The sequence below is a fragment of the Molossus molossus genome, unplaced genomic scaffold, assembly GCF_014108415.1.
Source record: "Molossus molossus isolate mMolMol1 unplaced genomic scaffold, mMolMol1.p scaffold_m16_p_7, whole genome shotgun sequence".
Taxonomy (NCBI): Eukaryota; Metazoa; Chordata; class Mammalia; order Chiroptera; family Molossidae; genus Molossus; species Molossus molossus.
The window spans coordinates 58,096,220-58,117,587 of record NW_023425401.1 but is presented as its reverse complement, the minus strand read 5'-3'; the positions used below and the strand labels follow the sequence as shown (position 1 = coordinate 58,117,587).

Below are 21,368 nucleotides of genomic sequence, written 5' to 3'. Positions count from 1 at the left end.
GGAAATTATGATGACTTTGTAAAGAGCTAATTGTGCCAGATCAAGTAAAGAGCCTCCTAATAGAGGAAGGTTTAGCCACAGCTGTCAAGGAGGAGTGTTACCCGTCATGCTGGTGGATCTGTGGACAAGCTTTGTTCTCTTCTGAGCCTTAGAATCTCAGGTTCATCCTGTAGGAGGATGCAGCTGGTTAGGGAAGACCCAGCCTGAAAGTGACAGTGGTGGTGGTTCTAGGCCCCTGGGAGTGAGTCTCCCTCTTATCAATGACCTCAGAAACCACCTGAAGATTATTTGTTGAGGCAACAGTAAGTGTCCTAATGTAAGCACCAGCTCCAAAATTTCTGCCTGTGTACACATCTCAGCTGGGTGACTTTGGACAAGTTGCTCCATCTTGGAGTGCCTCAGTTATACTCATCTTTAAAATGGGGCTAATAATAGCTCTACCCCATGGGATTGTTATGAGGATTAAGTGAGCTACTTTTTATAAAAGCAGAAAGTATAATGTCTGGAGCAGAGTACACATTTGCTAACTATTTGATGATAATGTTATTGTTATCTTTGGTACCATGCGCCAAAGGACAGAGCTCCTATAACCAAAATAAAGGGCAAGAGGTCAAATATCTCTGATAAAAAATAGAGAAATAACTCTGACTAAAGTTGAAATGGAAAAAGATAGAATCAGTTATTCAGAACCCAGAAGTGAGCTACAGAGAAACCAAACGAGGAAAGTTAGGCAACGGGCTCAGGAGGAATAAGCCAGAAGGAGACTCTGGGGTCACAGATCATAAAATGAGTACAAGAAACAGTCAGTGATGAACATAGCCCCACGGGGGTGAGACTCAGCACCAAGAATCCTCCCAGGAGGCAGGCCTTTGGGAGACCACTTGGATTAGATCAGTATCCAAATTAGATTCAACTGACAACATGCACTTAGTAAGACCTGCTGTCAGCAAGGCCCTTTCAGCTAGACACAGATGGTGATTTTGAAAGAATTTGAAAAAACTAGCCAGCACCCAAAGAAAAGCAACCAAAAGAAGTACAAGAAGGGAAATGGCTCTTACAAGAAAAGGCTCCCAAAACTAGAGCCCTTGCCTTGTGTGAAGAACAGAAAGCTAATGGGCAGTTTACCTAACTTCAAGTCACTAGATATGCTGAAGGCAGACCCAGGGGTGCACCATGGAAGAGGCTGAGTGTTGATTGTAGCAGGCTCCTCTCTGTTCTGACCTCCACTCAGCCAGGCTGTCATCCCCTACCCACCATCGCCAGGGACATGTATTGGAAAGGCCAGAAAGATTTAGCCTGGAGACTTCCAGGGCTCAGCCTCAATTCAGGGAGGCTTCTCCAGAGAGTAGTGTGGAAGAATGGGCGCTAAGCGAGGGCAAAAAGCCAGTTCCAAGGAGCACCCCTCTAGTTGCTAGATGGGATGCTGCCTGATTCATGAATCACTTACTAAAGCTGAGTTAGATCTTTAAAAAAGAAAGGAAAAGAAAAGCCAGTTCAAGTCCCAGTACGGTCACTAACTTCCTGTGTGACCTTGAACAAGTTACTTAACTTGTCTGACGCTCATTTTGAAACCTGAATATTTTGTGATTCTAAGTCACAATATTATGTCAAAAATTCCCAAAGGTTCCTACTGAATTAGGAGTTAGGCCCCTTGCCCTGGCCGTTTTGGCTCAGGGTTTGGAGTGTCGGCCTGTGGACTGAGGGGTCATGGGTTCAATTCTTGGTCAGGGGCAAGTACCTGCCAGCCCTGGTCAGGGTCATGCAGGAGGCAACCAATCGATGTGTCTCTCCCACATTGATGTTTCTCTCTCTCCTTCCCTCCCTCCCTTTCATTCTATCTAGAAGTCAATGGAAAATATCCTTGGGTGAGGACTAAAAAAAAAACAGTTTATCTCCTCAGCCCAACATAAGGAACTCTCTACAAACTGTCTCTAAACCCCCTAATCCAATCCTGATCATACAATATCATACTCTTACTTCAACTTCCTCACCATGTCTTCCCCTGATACTTTGCCTAGAACATCCATCTGTCTTTACTCAACCATTTAATGAGCATCTACTATAATACTATGTGTCAACTCTATAACAAGTTCTGGGGATATATAAACCCCACATGGAACCTTTGTGCCAATTAGAAAAAGGCCTGGATACAGTCCAGGAGCAGGGTACACAATTGGCCAGTGGTCTTCATCGCCTGCTTTACCTCCTCAGCCAGGCATCCCAGTGCAGTCCATAGTCTGGACAGCTGTACTCTGCAGCTCTGGGGTGCAGAGTTAAACACGACAGACACCGTCTTAAGGAGTCTGTAAAAAGGGACATAAGTTAACACAGTATAATGTGATAAGAGCTAAAATACTAGAACAGAAGAAGGGCACCTAACCCAGGCTGAGTACTCAGAAAAAGTTTTCAGAAGAGGTTGCATGGAGCCAAATTTAAAGGATAAGTAGAAATGAGCTAGACAAAGAAAACCAGATCAGAATGATAAATGTTAGCTTATATTTCTTTACCGCAATTAAAAAAAAATTTTTTAAGACAGTGTTAAGAGTATCTCAGGCAAAGGAAACAGAATGTGGAAAAGTATTTGCATATGGGGGGAGACAGATGGACTGGGTAGGTGGGCTGGGTAGAGATTATCAAGTTCTACTATATGTACTAAGTTCAGGAATTTGGACTTCTCCCTAAAAGCTGCATGGAGCTCTTAAAGGAACAGTTTTCTCCTTTTTTTTTGGTACGTGCCCCTAGCGGGAACCAAACCTGGGACTCTCTGGTCCACAGGCTGACGCTCCAACCGCTGAGCCAAACTGGCCAGGGCAGGAATAGTTTTCAATCGTAGTGAGATCACCCTGACGGCAGTATAAAGGATGGCTGGCTGGTGTGGCTCGGTGGACTGAGCGTCCTCCCATGGACTGAGATGTCCTGGTTCAATTCCTGGTCAGGGCACATACCCAGATTGTGGGCTCGATCCCCAGTGTGGGGTGTGCAGGAGGCAGCCAGTTGATGTTTCTCTCTCACATTGATGTTTCTATCTCTCTCTCCCTTCCTCTCTCTCTAAAAAAAATCAATAAAAGTATATTTTTTAAAAAGGATGGCTGGAGGGGCCACTCAGGAAGCAGCAAGAACAGTGAGGATGCTTTTGTATGGTCCAGGTGAGGTGTGGTGACAGCCTGGACCCACATAGTGGTAGTGGACATGTGCAGAAGGGGCAGATGGGAGAAATATTAAGGAAGAAAATTCTGCAGAACTTTGGAGCTGGTTGTAATAGGGCTTGCAATACAAGGAAGAGTTGAGAATGATATCTAGGATTTTGACTTGAACAACTAGGTGACTGGTCCTGCCTCTTCCTCAGGAGAAGGATAGAAGGGTTCAGAGTTTAGGGTTAGGAGGAGAGAATGAGTTCAGCTTAGGAATCAACGAAGTTTAAGTATCTGAGAAACACTCACATAGAGATGTTGGTGGGCATTGAATGTATGGGCCCAGAGGTCAAGAGAGAGTTACAGGTTGGGAGTGGAGATTTGAAAGTGGTCAATGTGGACACAGAACCTGAAGCCATGGGTACAGATGGTATGAGGCTTGAGAAGAGGAACCAAGGTCAGGGCCCTAGAGAAAGGGGTCTAGGGGAAGAGAACTGCTAACTAAGCCAAGGTTCTTTCCACGGCATCTTGTCGCTTCTTTCCTGGCCCACATCCTCACTGTTTCTCACTGCCTGTCCCACTGGCTACCTTCTCCTCCAAGCCCTTCTCGCACTCTCTTCCTCCTTGGCAGCCACCTGATGTGCTGGTGTCTGTCTGTAACCTCCATGGCATGTTATTGTTACCTTACCTGTGACTCTTTGTGTTATGCCATATATTAGGCTTCCTGTCTTCCTTCTGCTCAGCAGTAATTGCAGGGCCTCCTACACAGTAGGTCACACTCAGCAAACACAGTCCCCTTGCCAGTAAATATTTGTTGAATTGAATGAAATGGATCTGACCATTGAAATGGGTTGTAAGATTTCTATTCCTAGAGGCTGTTCGCTTTTTATCCACAATTGTTCAGACTGGCACTTTCCAATGGGCATATAATGTATGCCACACATATAATTTTAAATTTTCTAGTAGCCACATTGAAAAAGTGGGGAAAAAAGGCAAAATTTGTTTTTAATAATACATTTTCTTTAACCTAACATACCTAAAATATCGTTTCAGCATATAGTCACTGAATAGTTTACATTCTTTCTTTCATTTCTTCGGTGTCCTGTGTGTATTTTGCAGCATATCTCATCTTGGACACTAAATTTTTCATCAGAAGTACTTGACCCATATTTAGATTTTATTAAAAATTCACAATTATAAAATAGATTTGCAGGCCCAAGTCATTCCAAACATACTTAAACATTTTCTCACAACTGAATCAAGTACCTATTTTTAAATTTCAATGAATTAAAATTAAATATAATTTCAGATTGAGTTCCTCAGCCTGCACAGATCTGAACACCTAGGCCAGATGACCCTGGGGGTCTGTCGGCTTCTGTGACTCACAGGTGTGTTAAGGTGGCTCCTCTGTCTCTTTAATGCTATGCTTCCCACCAGGGGCTGCTAAATTCCAAGGTGAGAGCAACTCTCACTTCTCTCTCCCATCAGCCTACCGCTGGTGTGCAGTGAACAGACCCCGAGGACCCGGTCGGGCCGTGCAGTCTCCCCAGCTGCAGTTCTGCTCCCCTGCTCTAAAGGACCTCTGTCTGCATCGGCCCTAAAGGCCAAGAGAGCACCAGCCACGTGTGGCCCTTAGATTAAAGTTAACAGCAGGTCAGGGGCGCGCTTTCTCCAGTAACTCAAATTCACAAGTACAGTGATAAACACCAGTACTGAATCCAGGCAGACCTCCTGCAACTCACACACATTTAAATGGTCTGTGGGTTTGTTGTTTTCTCCCTTCTGTGTCTGAGGAGATTGAAAATAACTGCATTAGAAGAGAGGGGGAACGAAAGGGCATCCCCCTGCTGCTGGGTGTGTCCCCTGCAGTCTGCCCGCCTGCCGTCCTCGCCCAGTTCTCAGACCCCTCCTTAAATTCACTGTCCTGCTGGAAAAGGCAGAGAGATGTGGGCAAGATGAGTCTGTCCCAGGTGGAAGTCAAGAGGGAATTATGATTCTTTGGCTCTTTGCAGCTAAGGTGAGCATGTCAGACTTTACTTATGAGTCCCGGCTTGGCCAGGGGACCGGCCTCTTGTACTGGGAACTGAATCAGCCCGTCTGGCTTTCAAACCTGCTGTCATCACTTCAGCTCCTTTGGTCCAGTGCACTGAGCTGCTGGGGGAACACAAATCCGCTGATGTGGGCGGGAGCAGGGAGGAGATTTTCCTCCCCTGCATGGCTTGTTGCCTTCTCCTTGGGCCTTATCAACCCACACACGTGTGCTGAATGCTAAATATGCTTAGCTATTTAAAATGCAGGAGATGAGCCTGCTGCTCCAGAAGGAAAATGAGCCAGAGCAAGAGAAAAATCAGCAGGGGGCCGGGCCTCCTCTGTGTGCCACCAGTGTGGTGGGAGGAGACCATCTCCTCCTCTGGACGCTTCCACGGGGAGGCATGTCCTCCTGGGAGGTGGGGGCTAGGGCAGGAGAAGGGCTCTGGAAGCCTTCCCAGCGCTTTATGGAAAGGAAATGATAACTGAGCAGCCCTGGCCGAACGCCTTGGGAGCAATGAGACTGGCTTATCGCTTCTTGCCTGATGTTGGCATGGGCTGGGGACAAGAGCCAGTGTTGATGGCCCCACAGGAGTCATCTCAGGGCTTCTACTCAGGCTGGGAAATGCTACAGACCCCAAGTGCTGTGGACACTTCCGATGACTTAGCCCCCCGACCACCTCCATTCCTCAGCAGGATCTTGCAGTGGCCTCTACCTAGTCTCCTTGCCCCGCCCTGACTCCAGTCTGCCCTTTGCATCCACCCTGCTTAAAACATTCAATGGTCCTCACTTGTTTGCCCACAGAGTAAAAGTTTAACATCTTTGGAGGTAGATATATGATCTGGTATTTCCCACTTGTCCAGGGGCTGCTGCCAGTATTTTAACCCGTCATGTTATATTCCAGATGTCTCCATCTATTTTTAGCTCCTCAAACACGTCTTCCATGTGTTGGCACTTGCTATTGTCCTTCCTGGAAGCAACCTCCCTGCCTGTCCTTACTCCTGCTTTAGAGTCTCTGTGTGACCTTCACTTCCTCTGTGAAGCCTTCCTGGACTTTTTATACAGACTGAGATGCTCCTCCCTCTAAGATCTCATTAACACTCAAGATACCAGTATAAGTACTATCATTGTATATTGTATGTATTTGCATTGTTATCCTCCCCTGCTCCCAGCTGCACCTTGAGCTCCTTGGCATCCCCATGTTTTAGCACAGAATCTGACACCCAGCCAGTATTTCATAAATGAATATATGATGAGTGAATGAATGAACAAGTCTGTGAAATAAAACTGCTCCTTCCCCCTCCTCACAGAGGTTTTCCTAATGCTAAAGGACACCACAGATATAAATAAATACCTTTAAAATTCCTGAGAAACCAGGGTGCCAGTTCCCATTGTGGAAGTATTTTTTCCCTGTCACAGTTATTAGTTAGGAAGGGAGAACAAGAAGGAAAAACTCACTGTACTCTGGCAAGAAGGCAATGGTATTTTCCTTTAAATTAAAGAGGAGGCAAGTACAGAGCACCTCCAAACCACCGCCCCTGCATGGTGTTTACGCCCACCGCCCAGGATGGACTTGGCCACATGCGGAAAACCCTAATCAAAAGGGAATTGAGGAGTTGGAGTGGCATTCCACAGAAGTCCTTCCCTGGATTCCCACTTGCAAATCCAGCCCCTCTCAGAGAGATGAGGGCGCACATTCTGAGGCCAGTTTTTGCCTCTAGTGATGCAGGTTTGGGTGTCAAGGGAGAAGGAGTGAGTGGGGCAGGACGAGGGAAGAAAGGTAGGTAGACAAAAGAAAGGAGGTGGAGCTTACTGTGATGAGCCACAGAAGGGAGGAGTAGGCAGGGCACGTGGGTACGAAGATGGGCTGTAGAGAGGTCAGAATAGCCAGGCATCTTGAGGAATAATGTCCCTTCTAGGACCGGAAGGCATCAGGAACTTAAACATGTAAGTGCTACATGCTCACTGGCTTTGCAGATAGTCAAGGTAAGGACAATGGACAGCTCCTTGGGTATAAACTCAGCTGACGTTGCCAAGGGACAGAAGTGCTCAGAAATAAGGACTGGAGTCTAGGGGTAGAAAGTACAGGCTAGGAGAGCTGGGGAGAGGGGAAATGGCAAGATGGGGGGAGAGCGTGTGAGCCAAAGATTAGTAACCATGGTCCTTCATATTTGTACAGCACCTTGTAATTTTTAGATGCTTTCAGAGCTCCAGTCACTTTTGAGCCTCAGTCTACTCAGTGATGTAATGAGGAAACGGAAGCCCAGGCTGATGAAGCGACTGGCCAGTGGCGGAGCTGGAACTCCATCCCTGGTCTTCTGCTTCCATGCTGTGATAAGGAACACGCCCTTAGAGCTGCGTGAAGTCAGCCTCATCTCGGCCCTTCACTTTGCTGAATGAATGCCTGGAGGCAATCTCTCTAAGCTTCAGGTTCCTCTTCTATAAAAGGGGTGAGGACGAAGCACATCTTCCATGTGGCTGCGTAGCCTGCTGCACTCGCATGGCAGGTGTGCAGTGCGGCAGTGTCGAGGGAGAATGAGAGAAGTGAATGGGGGTCACAAGCCCTCCACCCTCACGTTTGTCATCACTCTGGCTCCTCTACCAGGAAGGTACAGCTGCAGGCTGCCCCTTACCTAGAGCATTTGTTCTGGTGGAGAGCTGGTCTGGTTTTTATTGTGTTAAGTGATTTAACCTTCACTGAGAACATTAATTCATTCATCAAACATTTAAAGCTCTTCCTAAGTGCCAAATAATGTATACATCACTGGGATAACTTGTGAGCAACGTATGTACTTGGTCCAGGTTCCTGTCCTCAAGTAGCTCCAGGTCTGGTCAGGCCACACAGACATGGAGCTAAAACCTGACCATTTGACGTGATGGGGGTAGCAGAAACACCTAGGAAGGAACAGCCAGCACTGCAAGAGAAGGGGATGCCTCATCAGATCTGGGCAGATGGGGGAGTGTTCACCCAAGGCGGGAGGAGGGCAGAGGAGCAGAAGGAACTGTCTGGCCTATGTGAAGGCCCAGAGCCAGGCAGAGATCTGCCTGGAAGAAGATGCCCTGGTGGGAGGTGTGAGTGAACCAGGCTGTGAGGTTGAACTCAGCACTCTGGGCAGTGGGGAGCCTGCAGAGCCCTTGAAGCAGCCGGGATCGGGGTCAGGTTTGCATTGGTAGCTGAGTGGGGGCGGATTCGAGCACAGAGAAGTCAAGACCGAAAGACTGGTGCTGAGGATTTTCATCACGGTTCAGGCAAGCGATGATGACAGGCCTAACCTGATAGTGCAGATGGGGACCTCTTTTAGCAGGTAGACTTGAGTGACAGAATGTCAGGTGGAGCTCAGGTCTTTAACTGGAGTTTTTAAAAAGTACTAAGTAAACTTAAATTGGAACAAAAAATGTCCTGAGTTTGCTGTAGGTCAGTGTGAAGACTACACTTTTGAAGGTTTAAACAGTATGCTTGGGTGTTCTGGGTGAAGGTGGTCTGGGTGCAGGGCTGTCTGCCCGGTCTGATTCCAGGACGAAGACAAAATGAGCAGAGTGACCCCCGGCCTCCCAGGCCACTGGAGAGGGAAGACGCTCTCTGGGGCTGTTCCTCTGTGAACGAAGTTGGGAAGTAGAGGCTGGGGTACTGACGACAGCCAGGGATGCTATGCCATTTCCTCATTCCCAGCGTGCTTAGAATGAGTTTCCTGAAAGCAAAGATTGAGGACCTGAGCCCAAGTCCGGCTCCTGGCCTTCCCTGGCGTGGGAACAGAGGATGCTCTGAGGACTCTTCCTCTCTCCCCCTGGGTCAGTGTTGACTCCAGAGCTTGAGGGAGACAATAAATGTCTCTGCTGTGCTGGCTCTGAAAGTTGAGGGGCAGGCCCTCGGCTCCAGCAGCGGGAACCAATGACCTCTGGTGGCTGCAGAGGGGAGTGCTCCTGTTTGCTGCTCCCAGGACGAACTTGCCCTGTCCTGGGCCAGTGCTGGTCGCCAGGGCACTTGGGGCTCTGTCCTCTCTGCACCAGTGCTGCCTTCAGAATCCACTTGCTTCCCAATCTCCACAGTCTCAGTCCTCCTTTCGAAGGTCTTAATACCACTTATGCACTGCTGTGAATTTCACTAGATATGCTTTTTAATATGAGGCCTTTAGTTCTGATATGTGGAAGAAAAGGCACTGAGCAGGTACAGCTGGTTTGGTGTAGGGTTGTCACAACTCCCTCCTGGATTGGCTGCCTAAGGCCATATCATTGGAGGCAAGCTGGTTCCAAGTGCACTCCAGAGACAGCCTGTGCCAGGACGCTGTTTTCCCCTCTTCATCTTCCTCTCTTCTCTGGCTTGCTGATTTTTCCCTCAGTCTTGGGGCATTACAACTCCCCAGGAATGCCAGTACACATAGTGCCCATAGATCTCCCCACAGGGCTGGAGACCAACTTCTGAGCTCGTGCCTAGGAAGCCCTGGCTAACAGAAGTCTATTCTAACAGAGGCTGGAGCTGGGACCTCCTGCTCCCAAGAAATCTGGAGCTGCCCAGATAGGCACACATACAGTTATTCTTCCAGAAGACATCTTAGAGACAGCAAGGACCCTCAGGTTCTTCAGGGTTACAGGAGACAACATGTTGCTTTGCAAGGAGGCTGGAGTTCCTATTCACTCTTCTTCCAGAATGTTATGCATGTAAGAGCAAAAACCACTGGTCCAGGCTTGGTTAGTGCCTAGAAGGCAAGAAGTTGAGAAGCAGGTGGAATTGAGAAGTAGGGGTTAATGCTCCTATAATGGGGTCATTGAGTCTGGAAAGGCTTCCTACCTCGTTCTGTTTTTCTTCTTCACTGCACCCCCCAGAAGTGTCTTCTAATCCAGGTGAATATGGGAGGCCCCTGCTCACACCCATCTGCTGCCTGGTCTACCCCTCCCCCAATGGTGGGACCAGCAGGGCTAACAGGACAGAAATTTCTGATGGTGATGATGACTTGCACCCCAGAAGCATCAGGGTCAGTGGGGAGAAGGGATAGTGCGATCCACTCTCCCACCTTTTTTTAATTTTTAAGTTACAGTTGGCATTCAATATTATATTAGTTTCCGGTGTACAGCATAGGATTATACATTTATATCAATTATGAATACTCTTTGTTCTAGCTCCAGTTTATTTAGGGCCAACTATGTACCCAGTACTGTGCTAAGCACTTTATATGTATTATATCATTTAGTCGCTTCAAATATTTATTATTATCTTCATTTTACTGGTAAGGACTGAGGCCATCATAATAAAGTCCCAGAATAAGGTAGGCAGGGCAGCCACCTGTATCTGTGTGGGTTTTGCACTGTACAAAGGTTGTCCTGCCGAAGATGCAAGGAAGAACTAAAACCAGGGCTCGTCCACTCGGCCAGCCGCCCTGCTCCAATTCCCACAGAAGTCCTCATGGGCTCACTGAGGCCCAGGGTGGGAACTCAGGTGCTTTTCCACTATAATGCACCTAACAATAAAAAAGGCAGGGTTGGATCTAGGCTTGTCTGATTTCAAAGCCTGCCTTCCTAACCACTGTCCTAAGTTACCTTGTAATACATTCTATGAATCTGAACAAGGACAAGGCACAGACCCTCAGTTCAGTCCTGCTTGTCCCCTGATTTTATTTACTTACTTCTGACCTCTTTAACAATTCATCAAAATCAGCTTTCTCATCTCTCTCCCACTCCTAACTGGCTTAAGGGAAAGTCCCACATCATTCTACTCAGTGGCTAATTGCCTCTTTCCCCAGCTGAGGGATGAGGTCTTAGCCCCTCATCCAAGTCACTGATGAAGATGCTGTAAGTGTCTTGTCTGGCAGTGCTGTGCCTGCACGCTCCGCTGGGTTCCTCTGCACTGGCACGAGACCCCGCTAACCAATCTCTTTTTGCCTCTGCTGCCAAGGCCACTCACCCCCAATAGCAGTGTGGTCTGACCACATTTTCCCACTGAGGGTGTGTTATGTGGGAGGGAATCCAAAGCTACACAAAGGCCAGGAGAGATGATACACGGTGCTTCCTCCCTGACCACCAGGCCTGACACTCAGCCGCAGAATATTATTAAATCAATCTGGCACATTTTCTTATTTACTGTGCTCTGTGGTTGATTACCCTGTTTTCTGTTTGCTTCAGGTGTTTACAAATTGACTTTCTGAAAGTTTTCCCAATATTTTTCCACATTAAAAAGTGCCATGTAGTCACTTGTCAGGACTGGGTGGGCCTCTGTGCCTGTTGCACCATGCAGCACATCACAGCTCGGCCATTTGGGCTGATTCCTAGTGATGGCCTGGCTCTCGGCCTTCAGGAATGTCCCAACTATTTCTTCAACCTAAAGAATTTAAATTTGATATAAATAATATCCTGATAACTGCCCCCAAAATGCATCCAAGGGACCCAAATAGAATCCCTCTCTGAGAGTCTTTTAAAATAGGGTAAGTTTCTTTTTACTTGGGATGGCTCACATGCTACCCCTGCTTGGAAGGTAAGAGGCTAGGTGAGATGGCCCTTTCAAGGATCTGCCAGTGAATGAGAGATCCTCAGATTCTGCACATTGGCCTTTGTCAAAGGAATTGGTGGGAAGAAATCAGACAGCTGAGAACTCTCATCAGACACATAATCCACAGCACAAATACCATATGTCTTCAGGCTCCTGCCTGTCAAATCTGTCTTTTCCCTGCGCTGTAAGTGGAGTAGGGTTGGCAGTGATTTCTGCAGGACTCAAGATTTTCTGAACCACTCTCTTAAGGTTTATCTGTTGATAAGAGATAAATTATGATCACCAGGATGCATGGCTGGCAGGACAGCGACTGGCCCCATGACATTTGGTGGCACCGTAAGATCCTTCACCTCTTCTCTTTTGCAGACATCACTCGACAGGGAGGAGAATGTTCTTGATGCCAGGATAACCATTTTTCTTAGAGTCTTGGTCCAGAAAGACCAATGCAGACAGTCTGAGCACACGGGAAGAGGACGTGGGCAGCCAGAGCAGCACAGAAGAAATAAGGTCGACATTGTTGTCCCCATGGCCCCACCACGTAGTAAGGAAGAGGAGGGAGGGCTGTAGGATCCCTTCCCAGGACAGAGGTGCGGAGATAACTACTCCCAGTATATTAGACACAGCAGGGGAACAGGCTGCAGCCCAGCTCCCTGAAGGAGTTCATCCCAAGCGAACAAAACAGGCATTATGAAAGCAGCAGGGCTAGAGTAGGGACTCATCTTTCCTTTTCAAATACTGCTTCTCAAAGAAAGGACAATAGTGAGTTGATAAATGCAGCTAATTGTGAGACTTCAGGAAGCGTGTGAGTGAATCCCTATGACTGGAAGGGGAGGTGCTTAAGGGGCTTTGGCTGACCTCTGGGGTAACCACCTGGCTTGTTTGTCACCTAAGCAAACAGAATAATAAATTGCTTAGTTAGCCATCTAAGTGATGCCAGCTATTCACCCCTCCTAGTGCCTAACCACACATGAGGTGTTTAAGTTACTGTGACTAGATGCAGAAAAGGGGGACGTGCTTGAACTATAACAGAAAGCGTCAGAATCTTTTGGCTTCTTTCCAAATGTAAAGAAATTAAACCTGGCCCTGGCCGGTTTGGCTCAGCGGTTGGTGCGTTGGTCTGCAGTACAGAGAGACCCAGGTTCGGTTCCCACTAAGGGCACGTACCTCGGTTGCAGTTTGTCCCCCGCCCTGGTTGGTCGTGAGGGTGGCAGCCACTCGATGTGTCCCTTCGCATCGATGTTTCTCTCTCTCTCTCTTCCTCTCTCTCCCTCCCGCTCTATCTGAACAAAAAAATGGAAAAATGTCCTCGGGTGAGGATAAAAATAAAAAAAGAAAGAAAGAAATTAAACCTGTTATTCAGGGTCCACTGTCATCAAGAGGGACCCTTACTTGCCCAGGCTGGGACGTTGTACTGGCTGGGAAAGGTGATGGTGAGGAAGTGAGCAGGGGATGACGGGTGAGAGCAGAAGACCGTCGACGTCCGGACCGCCACACGCCCTCTCTCCTTGGAGTGCAGACCAGGCGGGGACCTGTACGTGAGCGAAGCCAGGGCTGGGTCTCTCCAGAGCTTCCTATGACAGCCAAAGCCATCTGCCGAAAAAGACGGAGTCTCTGGAATTGGTTTTCCACATTGTTTGGCACCATCTTGCGATCATTTCCTCCTTTGTTCATCAGTTGGGGCTGTTGCCAAGCGTAGTGAAGAAAGGAGGCTGAATACTCAGACTGATGGCTAATATTTATACTGGGGACGATTTTCACCTCTCATTTCCTCTAGGGATGTGTTCGACCCTTCCCACTGTCACTGAGCTGTGTGCTTCCCTTTCTTCTTTAACTTCTCAGTACAGGCCCCAGGCAGGTTACCGTACAGGGGAAGCCCAAACCCTTTGGGGGAGAGAAGGGATACCAAAGGAAAGTTATCGAGCTGTCCGGAGGCGCTGCTTCACTCTATCTGTAGCCTTCTCCGTTAGCTAATGGACACCCTTAGATTCCCACCCACAACTCAGTCTCTCTTCTTCCACTTCCAAGATGTGACCCATCAGGAGTGTTTACTCAGTTGCTCAGCTCCTTATTGACTCACCTGGCCTATGGAACCCTTCAAACCATTATATATTTTTAAATCCTCTCCTGAGGGTATGCTTTTGCATTTGAGAGAGAGAGAAGGGGAGCGAGGGGCATCAATCAGCTGCCTTCCATATATGCCCTGACTGTGGATTGAACCCGCAACCGAGGCATGTGCCATGACTGGGAATCGAGCCCGCAACCTTTCAGTATACGGGATGATGCTCCAACCAACTGAGCCACATTGGCCAGGGCCTTAAAAACATTCTTGATCAAATTTTTTTCCTAACAACTCCCATTCCAATCCAATAAAACTCTACCCAGAGAGTTGCACATCAGCCTTTCCTTCTTGTTTCTGATGCGCTTCAATTGCACATGCTGCCTGCAGGCACTAGGATCGAAGTCCAGCTGGAGTTCTAGAAGCCTTAGCAGTCAAGTGTATGAGTGGGCCATGCTCGTTATGTAGTGGAGAGAATTCCAAATTAGAAGATCAGTCACAGACGTTAGCTGGCTTGGCTCAAGCTCAGCTACTAAACACAATTGGGAAGAAGTACCACCAAAGAGATGAGTCAACTGTTGCTGTTCCAAATGGCCGGACCTGGTGCACCTGTGCTCTTGTGGCTGCTTTAGGAGCACATTGGAGCTGAATGTTGTATTTAGGGGAGAAACGCGGACCGTACTGTGAGCATTTGAGGACCACTTCACTCTGTATTTAAACTTATTTCAGTTAGTGCAATTGTTCTGGATTATTCTATCCCCACATCATCTGAGCTCATTCATGAGTACTCAACATGTACCCAGGGCATTTCTCACAAAAACTGAAGGCCATTCCTTTGCTCGCACCAGCTCATGTGACAAGAGCTACACCTGGAGTTTCCAGTCCCTACCATCCTTCCCTAAACTTGCTTGGCCTCACAAGGAAGTATGTCAGAGAAGGCCACTCAGTTGCTAGAAAATCTTCTTGCCTGGCTAATAGTGCATGTGTTCACATCAACATTTGAAGTTTAACTTTTTTCCTAAAGAAATAAAAGTCGACAGATCAGAACAAGGGTGACAAATCAACGAGAGTTTTTTAAGCAAGCTGTTAAATATTTTTTAAGTCAGAATATTGAAGTATAATTTAAGTTGTATGAGTTTTGCAATTTGTGGGGGTGTGTTTTAGTTTGTACATTTTTAAAAATTTTTAATTGTTGTAAAATACACATACAATGTATCATCTTAATCGTTTTAAATGTACAGTTCAGTGATATTAAGTACATTCACAGACTATCTCCAGAACTCCTTTTTGCAAAACTGAAACTCTGAACCCATTAAATAACTATTCCCTGTTCTCCCTGCCCCAGCCCCTGGCAACCACCATTCTACTTTCTGTGTTTATGAACTTGACCATACTAAGTGCCTCACATAAGTGGAATCGTACAGTATTTGTCTTGTTGTGACTGCCTTATTTCACTTAGCATAATGTCTTCAACATTCACTTATATATCAGAATTTTCTTCCTTTCTCGGGCTGAATAATATATATCATTTTTTTTCTTTCTTTTTTTATTCCTCACCCAAGGATATTTTTCTACTTATTATCAGATAGAGTGGGAGGGAGGGGGAGAGAGAGAGACAGAGAGAAACATCGATGTGATAGAGCCACACCAACTGGTTGCCTCCCACATGACCCCACCAGGGCCAGGGACAAACTCATTGGTCCACAGGCCGATGCTCTAACCACTGAGCCAAACCGGCCAGGGCCTCATTTTTTTTATCCATTCTCCAGCAATGGACTCTTGGGTTGTTTCCACCTTTTGGCTATTCTGAATAATGCTGCTATGAACATGGATGTACAAATATCTTTTCAAGACCCTGACTTCTATCACTTGTGTCCTTTAAAACCGAGAGAAAGAATGATCCTAAAAGAATTCCATATTCCATGGTTTTGCATTTTTTACCATTTGGAAAAAAATCAGGGATGCAGCACTAATTTCACCTGGTAATATCTTTTATAGCTTCTCAGTGTGCTGACTTTTCAAGGACTTCTTGTGCTGTGCTTCAGCAATATGTGAGTGCTTTGAGAATTGCCAGTAAATGGAAAGTAGCAGCAGTTCGGCTATATCTCAGTGATAGGGATGCTCTGATCAAGGGTGAATTTTCAATGACTTGGTGTATTGCTAAAAATCACTATTCTGCCATGGGATTTAAAGCCCCACATCACCCTTCCCCAGGCCAGGAAAGCATGTGGCCTTAGGATGAAGTTGGTGAAGCCCAGAGATAAGCTTCTCTACCACTGAGAAAGACCTATAAATAACCTCTGTGATCCTGTTTCAAAGTCGGAAAAGAGGCAAAGGCTGAAGGATTGCCAAATAATTTCATGAACAAATAGATCAAGGAAATGATCTGTGAATAAATCTTAGAGAAGGGAAAGCCAACCAGCCATGTGGACAAATAAGATTCCTCCCCTGCCAAAACAGCCTCTCCTTCATGCCCTACATTTTCTTCAGGCATGAATAAGCCATATTCTAGATCACTTGGCATTTAAATAGCTAAGTCGGCTCAGAGATGATTGGGGGGCTGAAATATTAGCATTCTGCCTCCCTGCAAGGAGGAAAGGAAGTCTAGTTCAGAAACCAAAGCAAAGCTTATTCATCTTATCTCATCTTTTAAAACCTGAGACAGAGTCCTTTGCAGCCCACCAGACATAGGGTCCTCCAAGCATTAAATGCACAGAAATCAAATGCATATCCATTACAGGAGAAATAGCTGGGAAGTGGGGCTGAGGTGACAGATTCTGAAGAACAAACATACACCTTTGTGCTCTGTCTTCTTAAAATTCATCCTCTCACCTGCCAGCCTTGCGAATTGCCTATTTACATAACTAGCTGCCTAAAATGGAATATTAGGTAATGTTACATGGTGGCTCACTCAATTTGAGCCCATCCCCAGGATAGGAGCGTGATCCGGAGCCCTGCGACAGCATGCAGCGTGGCACGCTGGCCTGCAGCCATGCCTCCGTTTGGTGTGAGCCTGTCAGCACTCCTGAGCCAAGCAGATGTCAGGCCCGGCCGCCAGGTGGGAGACCAGCAAAGCCACAGGGGGGAGGGGTGTGATTCAGCAAGTGGCACGATGTGGCACACTGTCTTCAGGAGACAAACAGCGTCTCTTTCTGAGCGTCACAGCAGGCACCTTGTTCTTCCCAAGGCGCTGTCTCAGAGACAGCCAGCGTGTAGGAAATGAGGGGGAGCTGCAGGATCTATGGGGACAAGGGGTATGAGAGGTAGTCAGTCAGCTCTGATGCCATCCCTGGCACCATGCCAGCCTCACACCCCCTGTTGGTCCTTTTAAAGTACGAATCTCCCTCCCATCAAAACTGGAATCATGCTGCTCACTTATAGGAGGAGTATAAATAAGTGATAAGGAAGTGTTTTGATCATGATAAGCGGATATATTGGACCAGATGTATCAAGGAAGGCAATTGTGTGTGTTTGTTCATTTCTTTTTCAGCGTTCCAGTTCCTGTAGTCAGTTTAGAGAAAATTCCTAACCTAGTGAAGGCAGATGGTGCCAATGTCAAAATGAATTCTACAACCACTGCTTCAGTCAATGCCTGCTCCACCTCATCCTCAGCTGTCTCCACCCCACCCTTAATTAAGCCGGTCTTGATGTCCAAGTCAGTGCCACCTTCCCCAGAGAAGATCTTAAATGGCAAAGGAATTTTGTCTGCCACAATAGACAAGAAACACCAAAATGGCACCAAAAATAACAACAAGCCTTACAGGAGACTTTCAGGTACGTGTCTGTGTCCTTCGCGTCTGGTTCATGATTAGACTGAAATTGAGTCACAGCCGTAACCAAGGAGTGATGTGTTCTTATAATTAATCAGGCCTGTTTCACTTTGGGGGGGGGGGGCATGAAGGTAACCTGCAAGCAGGACCCCCACCTAAAAATGCAAACAAAAGCTTGTTCTCTTATTACCAGATCAGGTGAGGCTGCCGCTCAGCTCACTGCTTAATGGGAGTTACCCTAGTGACCCAGGAGGCCAGATGCTCTGCACCAACCACAACAGTCTCTGGATTCTGAGGGTCTTATTATCATCTTGACAGGCTGAACTGCCCCTGGATTTTGTAGAGGCCTCACTACCATGAAGCCGGACAACCTCAGTGACATCTCACAGTAGCTCAGGGCAGGCTTGGCACAGTCCCATCAGTGACTGCCCCACAGAAAGATACAGCCTCGGCCCTTTGGCCTCATTGGTTTCCTGGTTTATTCTGGGGCTGCAACCGACTTTCTCAAGTAACCAGCTGGGATTTCTGTTCGGGAACACTTGTGTTAGCACAGCGGATGAGGTGTGGGGTGTCTCTTGGGTGTACTCCTTGGTTGTCTGGACAGGCACTTGGAGCACCTGGAAAGGTGCACGTGGCCAGTCTTTGGGGCAGTGGTTGTCCTTTAGGGGCCCCCATGTGGATGGTGTTTGCTTTGGGTTTGTTGTGAAACTAAATCTAGCAGTTCTGCTTTTTTCAAAAGACCAAAATAAGCTTCATAACTTATTCACACACTGTAGGAATTTATCTAATCTTGACTAGAAAAAAAATATTATGAAAGCCACACTGTGAGAAAGAAACTGTATCTTCAGGTATGAACATACTTCTTAAGTACCCCCAAAATTGTGGGTCATTTTTATTTTCTACTTTGTGTTTATCTGTATTTCAATTTTTCTATCTTACATCTATACCTTTTTAAAAAATGTATTCTTAAAAGTACTTTAACCCAAAGCATTCAAACGACAAAAGTATTATACTCTGCAATCTCCTCATGTACTGTTCACCCACTGTCAAGAAAGAAAGGTAGAGCCTGGTGTCCTCTGCGCCGTTGTGAGGACTCTATGTGGACGGGAGCCCCCAACTCCTGGCTCTCCTCCTGACTGGGCAGTTCAGTTTTATTCTGCAGACGTGGATGGCAGCATCCCTGGATAGGCCTGCCTGGCTGGGTACAGTGTCCAGAGGCTGTGGTTCTTTGTTGTGGCAGATGCATGACCATGGCTTCCAGCCTGCACCCCAATCTGAAGTTGTTTGTGAATTCTTTGTTGTTGGTTGGTTTTGCATTTTGTTGGTTGTTTTGTCTCATTGGGTCTTTTGCTTCTATCTCGCTTTCACATTTGGCTGCCAACTCCTACCCCCAGTCAAACAACCTGTTCAGTTCCAGGCCCACGTGAGGGCTGGGTGGATCTGGGCACGGGTCTGACTCTGACAGGCCCAAGGAAAGAGGTCCATGCCAGGCAGCCTGGGGCCTGCCACCCAGGTACTCCTTGGTGGGCAGAGAGGGCTAATAGGAAGTGGGTATCTCTAGGTCTAGCCATTATCTGTTTCTAAAAGCTTTAAAAATTAAAAAAAGAAGACAAAAGAAAAAAAAGTGGGTGGGAGGCATTTTGATGGTCAACCAGGGAATCTGTTTTGTATATAAGAATGGTTTTGTTGAACACATTATTATTACCACCATCACAACCACCCCATGAGCCCCAAACCCTTTTTTTAAAGAATAGTTCATTGATTTTGAGAGAGAGAGGACGAGAAAGGGAGAGAGAGAGCCCTGGCCAGTTTGGCTCAGCGGTTAGAGCGTCAGCCTGCGGTCCGGAAAGACCCGGGTTCGGTTCCCGCTAGGGGCACGTACTTCGGTTGCAGTTTGTCCCCGGCCCTGGTTGGTCGTGCGGGTGGCAGCCACTCGATGTGTCCCTTCACATCGATGTTTCTCTCTCTCTCTCCCTTCCTCTCTCTCCCTCGCACTCTATCTGTACAAAAAATGGAAAAATATCCTCAGGTGAGGATTAAAAAAAAAAGAAAGGGAGAGAGAGAGAAACATCGGTGTGAGAACAGAACATCTATTGGTGGCCTTCTGCATGCCTTCTACTGGGGATGGAGCCCACAACCTGGGCATGTGCTCTTGACAGGGAATCAGAGTGGCAGCCTTTTGGTACATGGGATGACGCCCAACCAACTGAGCCACACAGGCCAGGGCACTCTCAAACCTTTTTGTAAAACTACAACATAGTCATTGATTATGCTCAGCGTTTACCAGTTTCAGACAGTGTTTCAGGCTAGGTAACCTCTTTTTAGTTTGCAGCTATTCAGGGCTCTTAAGGACACCACCAAATTTAAACACGCCCCTCTCCCACCCCAACATTCCTCCTGAACGCCCAGAAGAGCTGTATCATTCTTGCTCTGCGGGAGGCGGGTGTTTGCTGGTTGCCACCCAGAAACAGGAGGCCACCTGAGGGGTGGAACTTTAAAGCCTAAAGGGAGGGTCCTTAAGAGATTGCCCTCATGCCCCCTCATTTCCCTGGGGAGGAGAGCATTTTTGTAATCTAGAGGGGATGAAGGAACCAAAATGGGCCTAAAAAGAGAAAATTGCTTAGAAGTAAACTCAACATGACCTACCAACAGTAGTGGGAAGGCAGACAATGGGATCAGTCTGGCCTCCCTGCAGCCACCCTAAGGGCACGACTTGCCCTTCTCAATCCCCTTTGCAGCCACCGCCCGTGCTGGGAGCAAAGCAAGCTGACACTGTAAGACTAGCAGGCTCTGCCTTCTGTGCACCTTCATGTTTAGCTCTGCATAGGCACATACCCAGACTTTTCCCCTGCCCCTGCCTGTGACACTGTCAAAATGTTCCTGAATCAGGTAACCAGTTGTTCTGGTCAACAAAACAGTCTGTAAAGCCTTGTGCTGAGCACTCTGCAAAGCAGGAGAGAGGCAGGGTCGCACTGACATGTCTAGGAATAGTCTCCCACTTAAATGGCTAAAAGTGGCAGGAAGGCAGGTTGGGGTGGGGAGTTATGATGTACTCTTGAAACCACCCAGGAAAAAGTGGCCCTTCCTGTCAGTGCCCACCCCACCCTACCCCGTGCCTTGTGCTGCATTCTGCATCCCTACCGAAGCTGGACTTGGGAACTCTGGGTTCAGAGGAGTGCACCATTTCCCCCTGAGCGGTTCTTGAAGCATTTTAGCAGTCGGTAGGAAAAAAAAAAAAGATTGCCTGACAATGTCTCACTTGTTGGTGCAAATGTGCATTTTTTTAAATGTAGTCTTAATGCCAAGTCCTATTTAGTCTCCTTTTTTCTTATATTTTTTGTTTGTTTCTTAAACCAGAGAGAGAATTTGACCCAAATAAACACTGTGGAGTATTGGATCCCGAGACAAAGAAACCTTGCACAAGATCCCTCACCTGCAAGGTATTTCTCTTTCCATAAAAAATACTTCCTGCTCTCGCTGGGGCCTTTGTCGAAATGTTTGCATGCCACTCTCTGCACACGGCAGGGTGTGGAACCTAGACATGACCCCCAGCTGTTCTTTGTAAGGGAAATGCTTTCTTCTCTTCCATGGTAGCAGAGTGCCTGCCTCAAGCTGGCTGGCTTTTTAAGAAGGGAAAAAAAAAAAAAAGGCTTCCCCTGTTACTTGTGAGGCCAGACAGTAAATTGTATTTATAGGCACTCACAGGCGGTTCTAAACCCTGCTACATTTTAATGTATGCAGGAGCGGCGGCAGCGGCGGCGGCAGCGCCCTGAAAGACAGTCCTGCCGTGCTCCCGATCCCAATCCGGCCACACCAGGGTGGCCAGGGGGACAGCTGGCCCAAGGCGGCTGCTACTAGGTAGCCCCCAGCCGCATATTTCATACTGAACTGCTAGTGCTTCTTG

General features: G+C 47.3%; 1 protein-coding gene across 3 annotated transcripts in view; it reads left to right on the top strand.

Annotated features, from left to right (window-relative positions):
* The window catches only part of ATXN7L1 (ataxin 7 like 1), a 253,531-nt gene that overhangs the window by 197,637 nt on the left and 34,526 nt on the right, over positions 1-21,368 (top strand). For all 3 annotated transcript variants that reach the window (XM_036246188.1, XM_036246189.1, XM_036246187.1), the window contains 2 exons: positions 17,185-17,468; positions 20,822-20,904. In XM_036246188.1, coding sequence (XP_036102081.1) covers positions 17,185-17,468; positions 20,822-20,904 — 367 coding nt within the window. The remainder of the gene's footprint in view (positions 1-17,184; positions 17,469-20,821; positions 20,905-21,368) is intronic.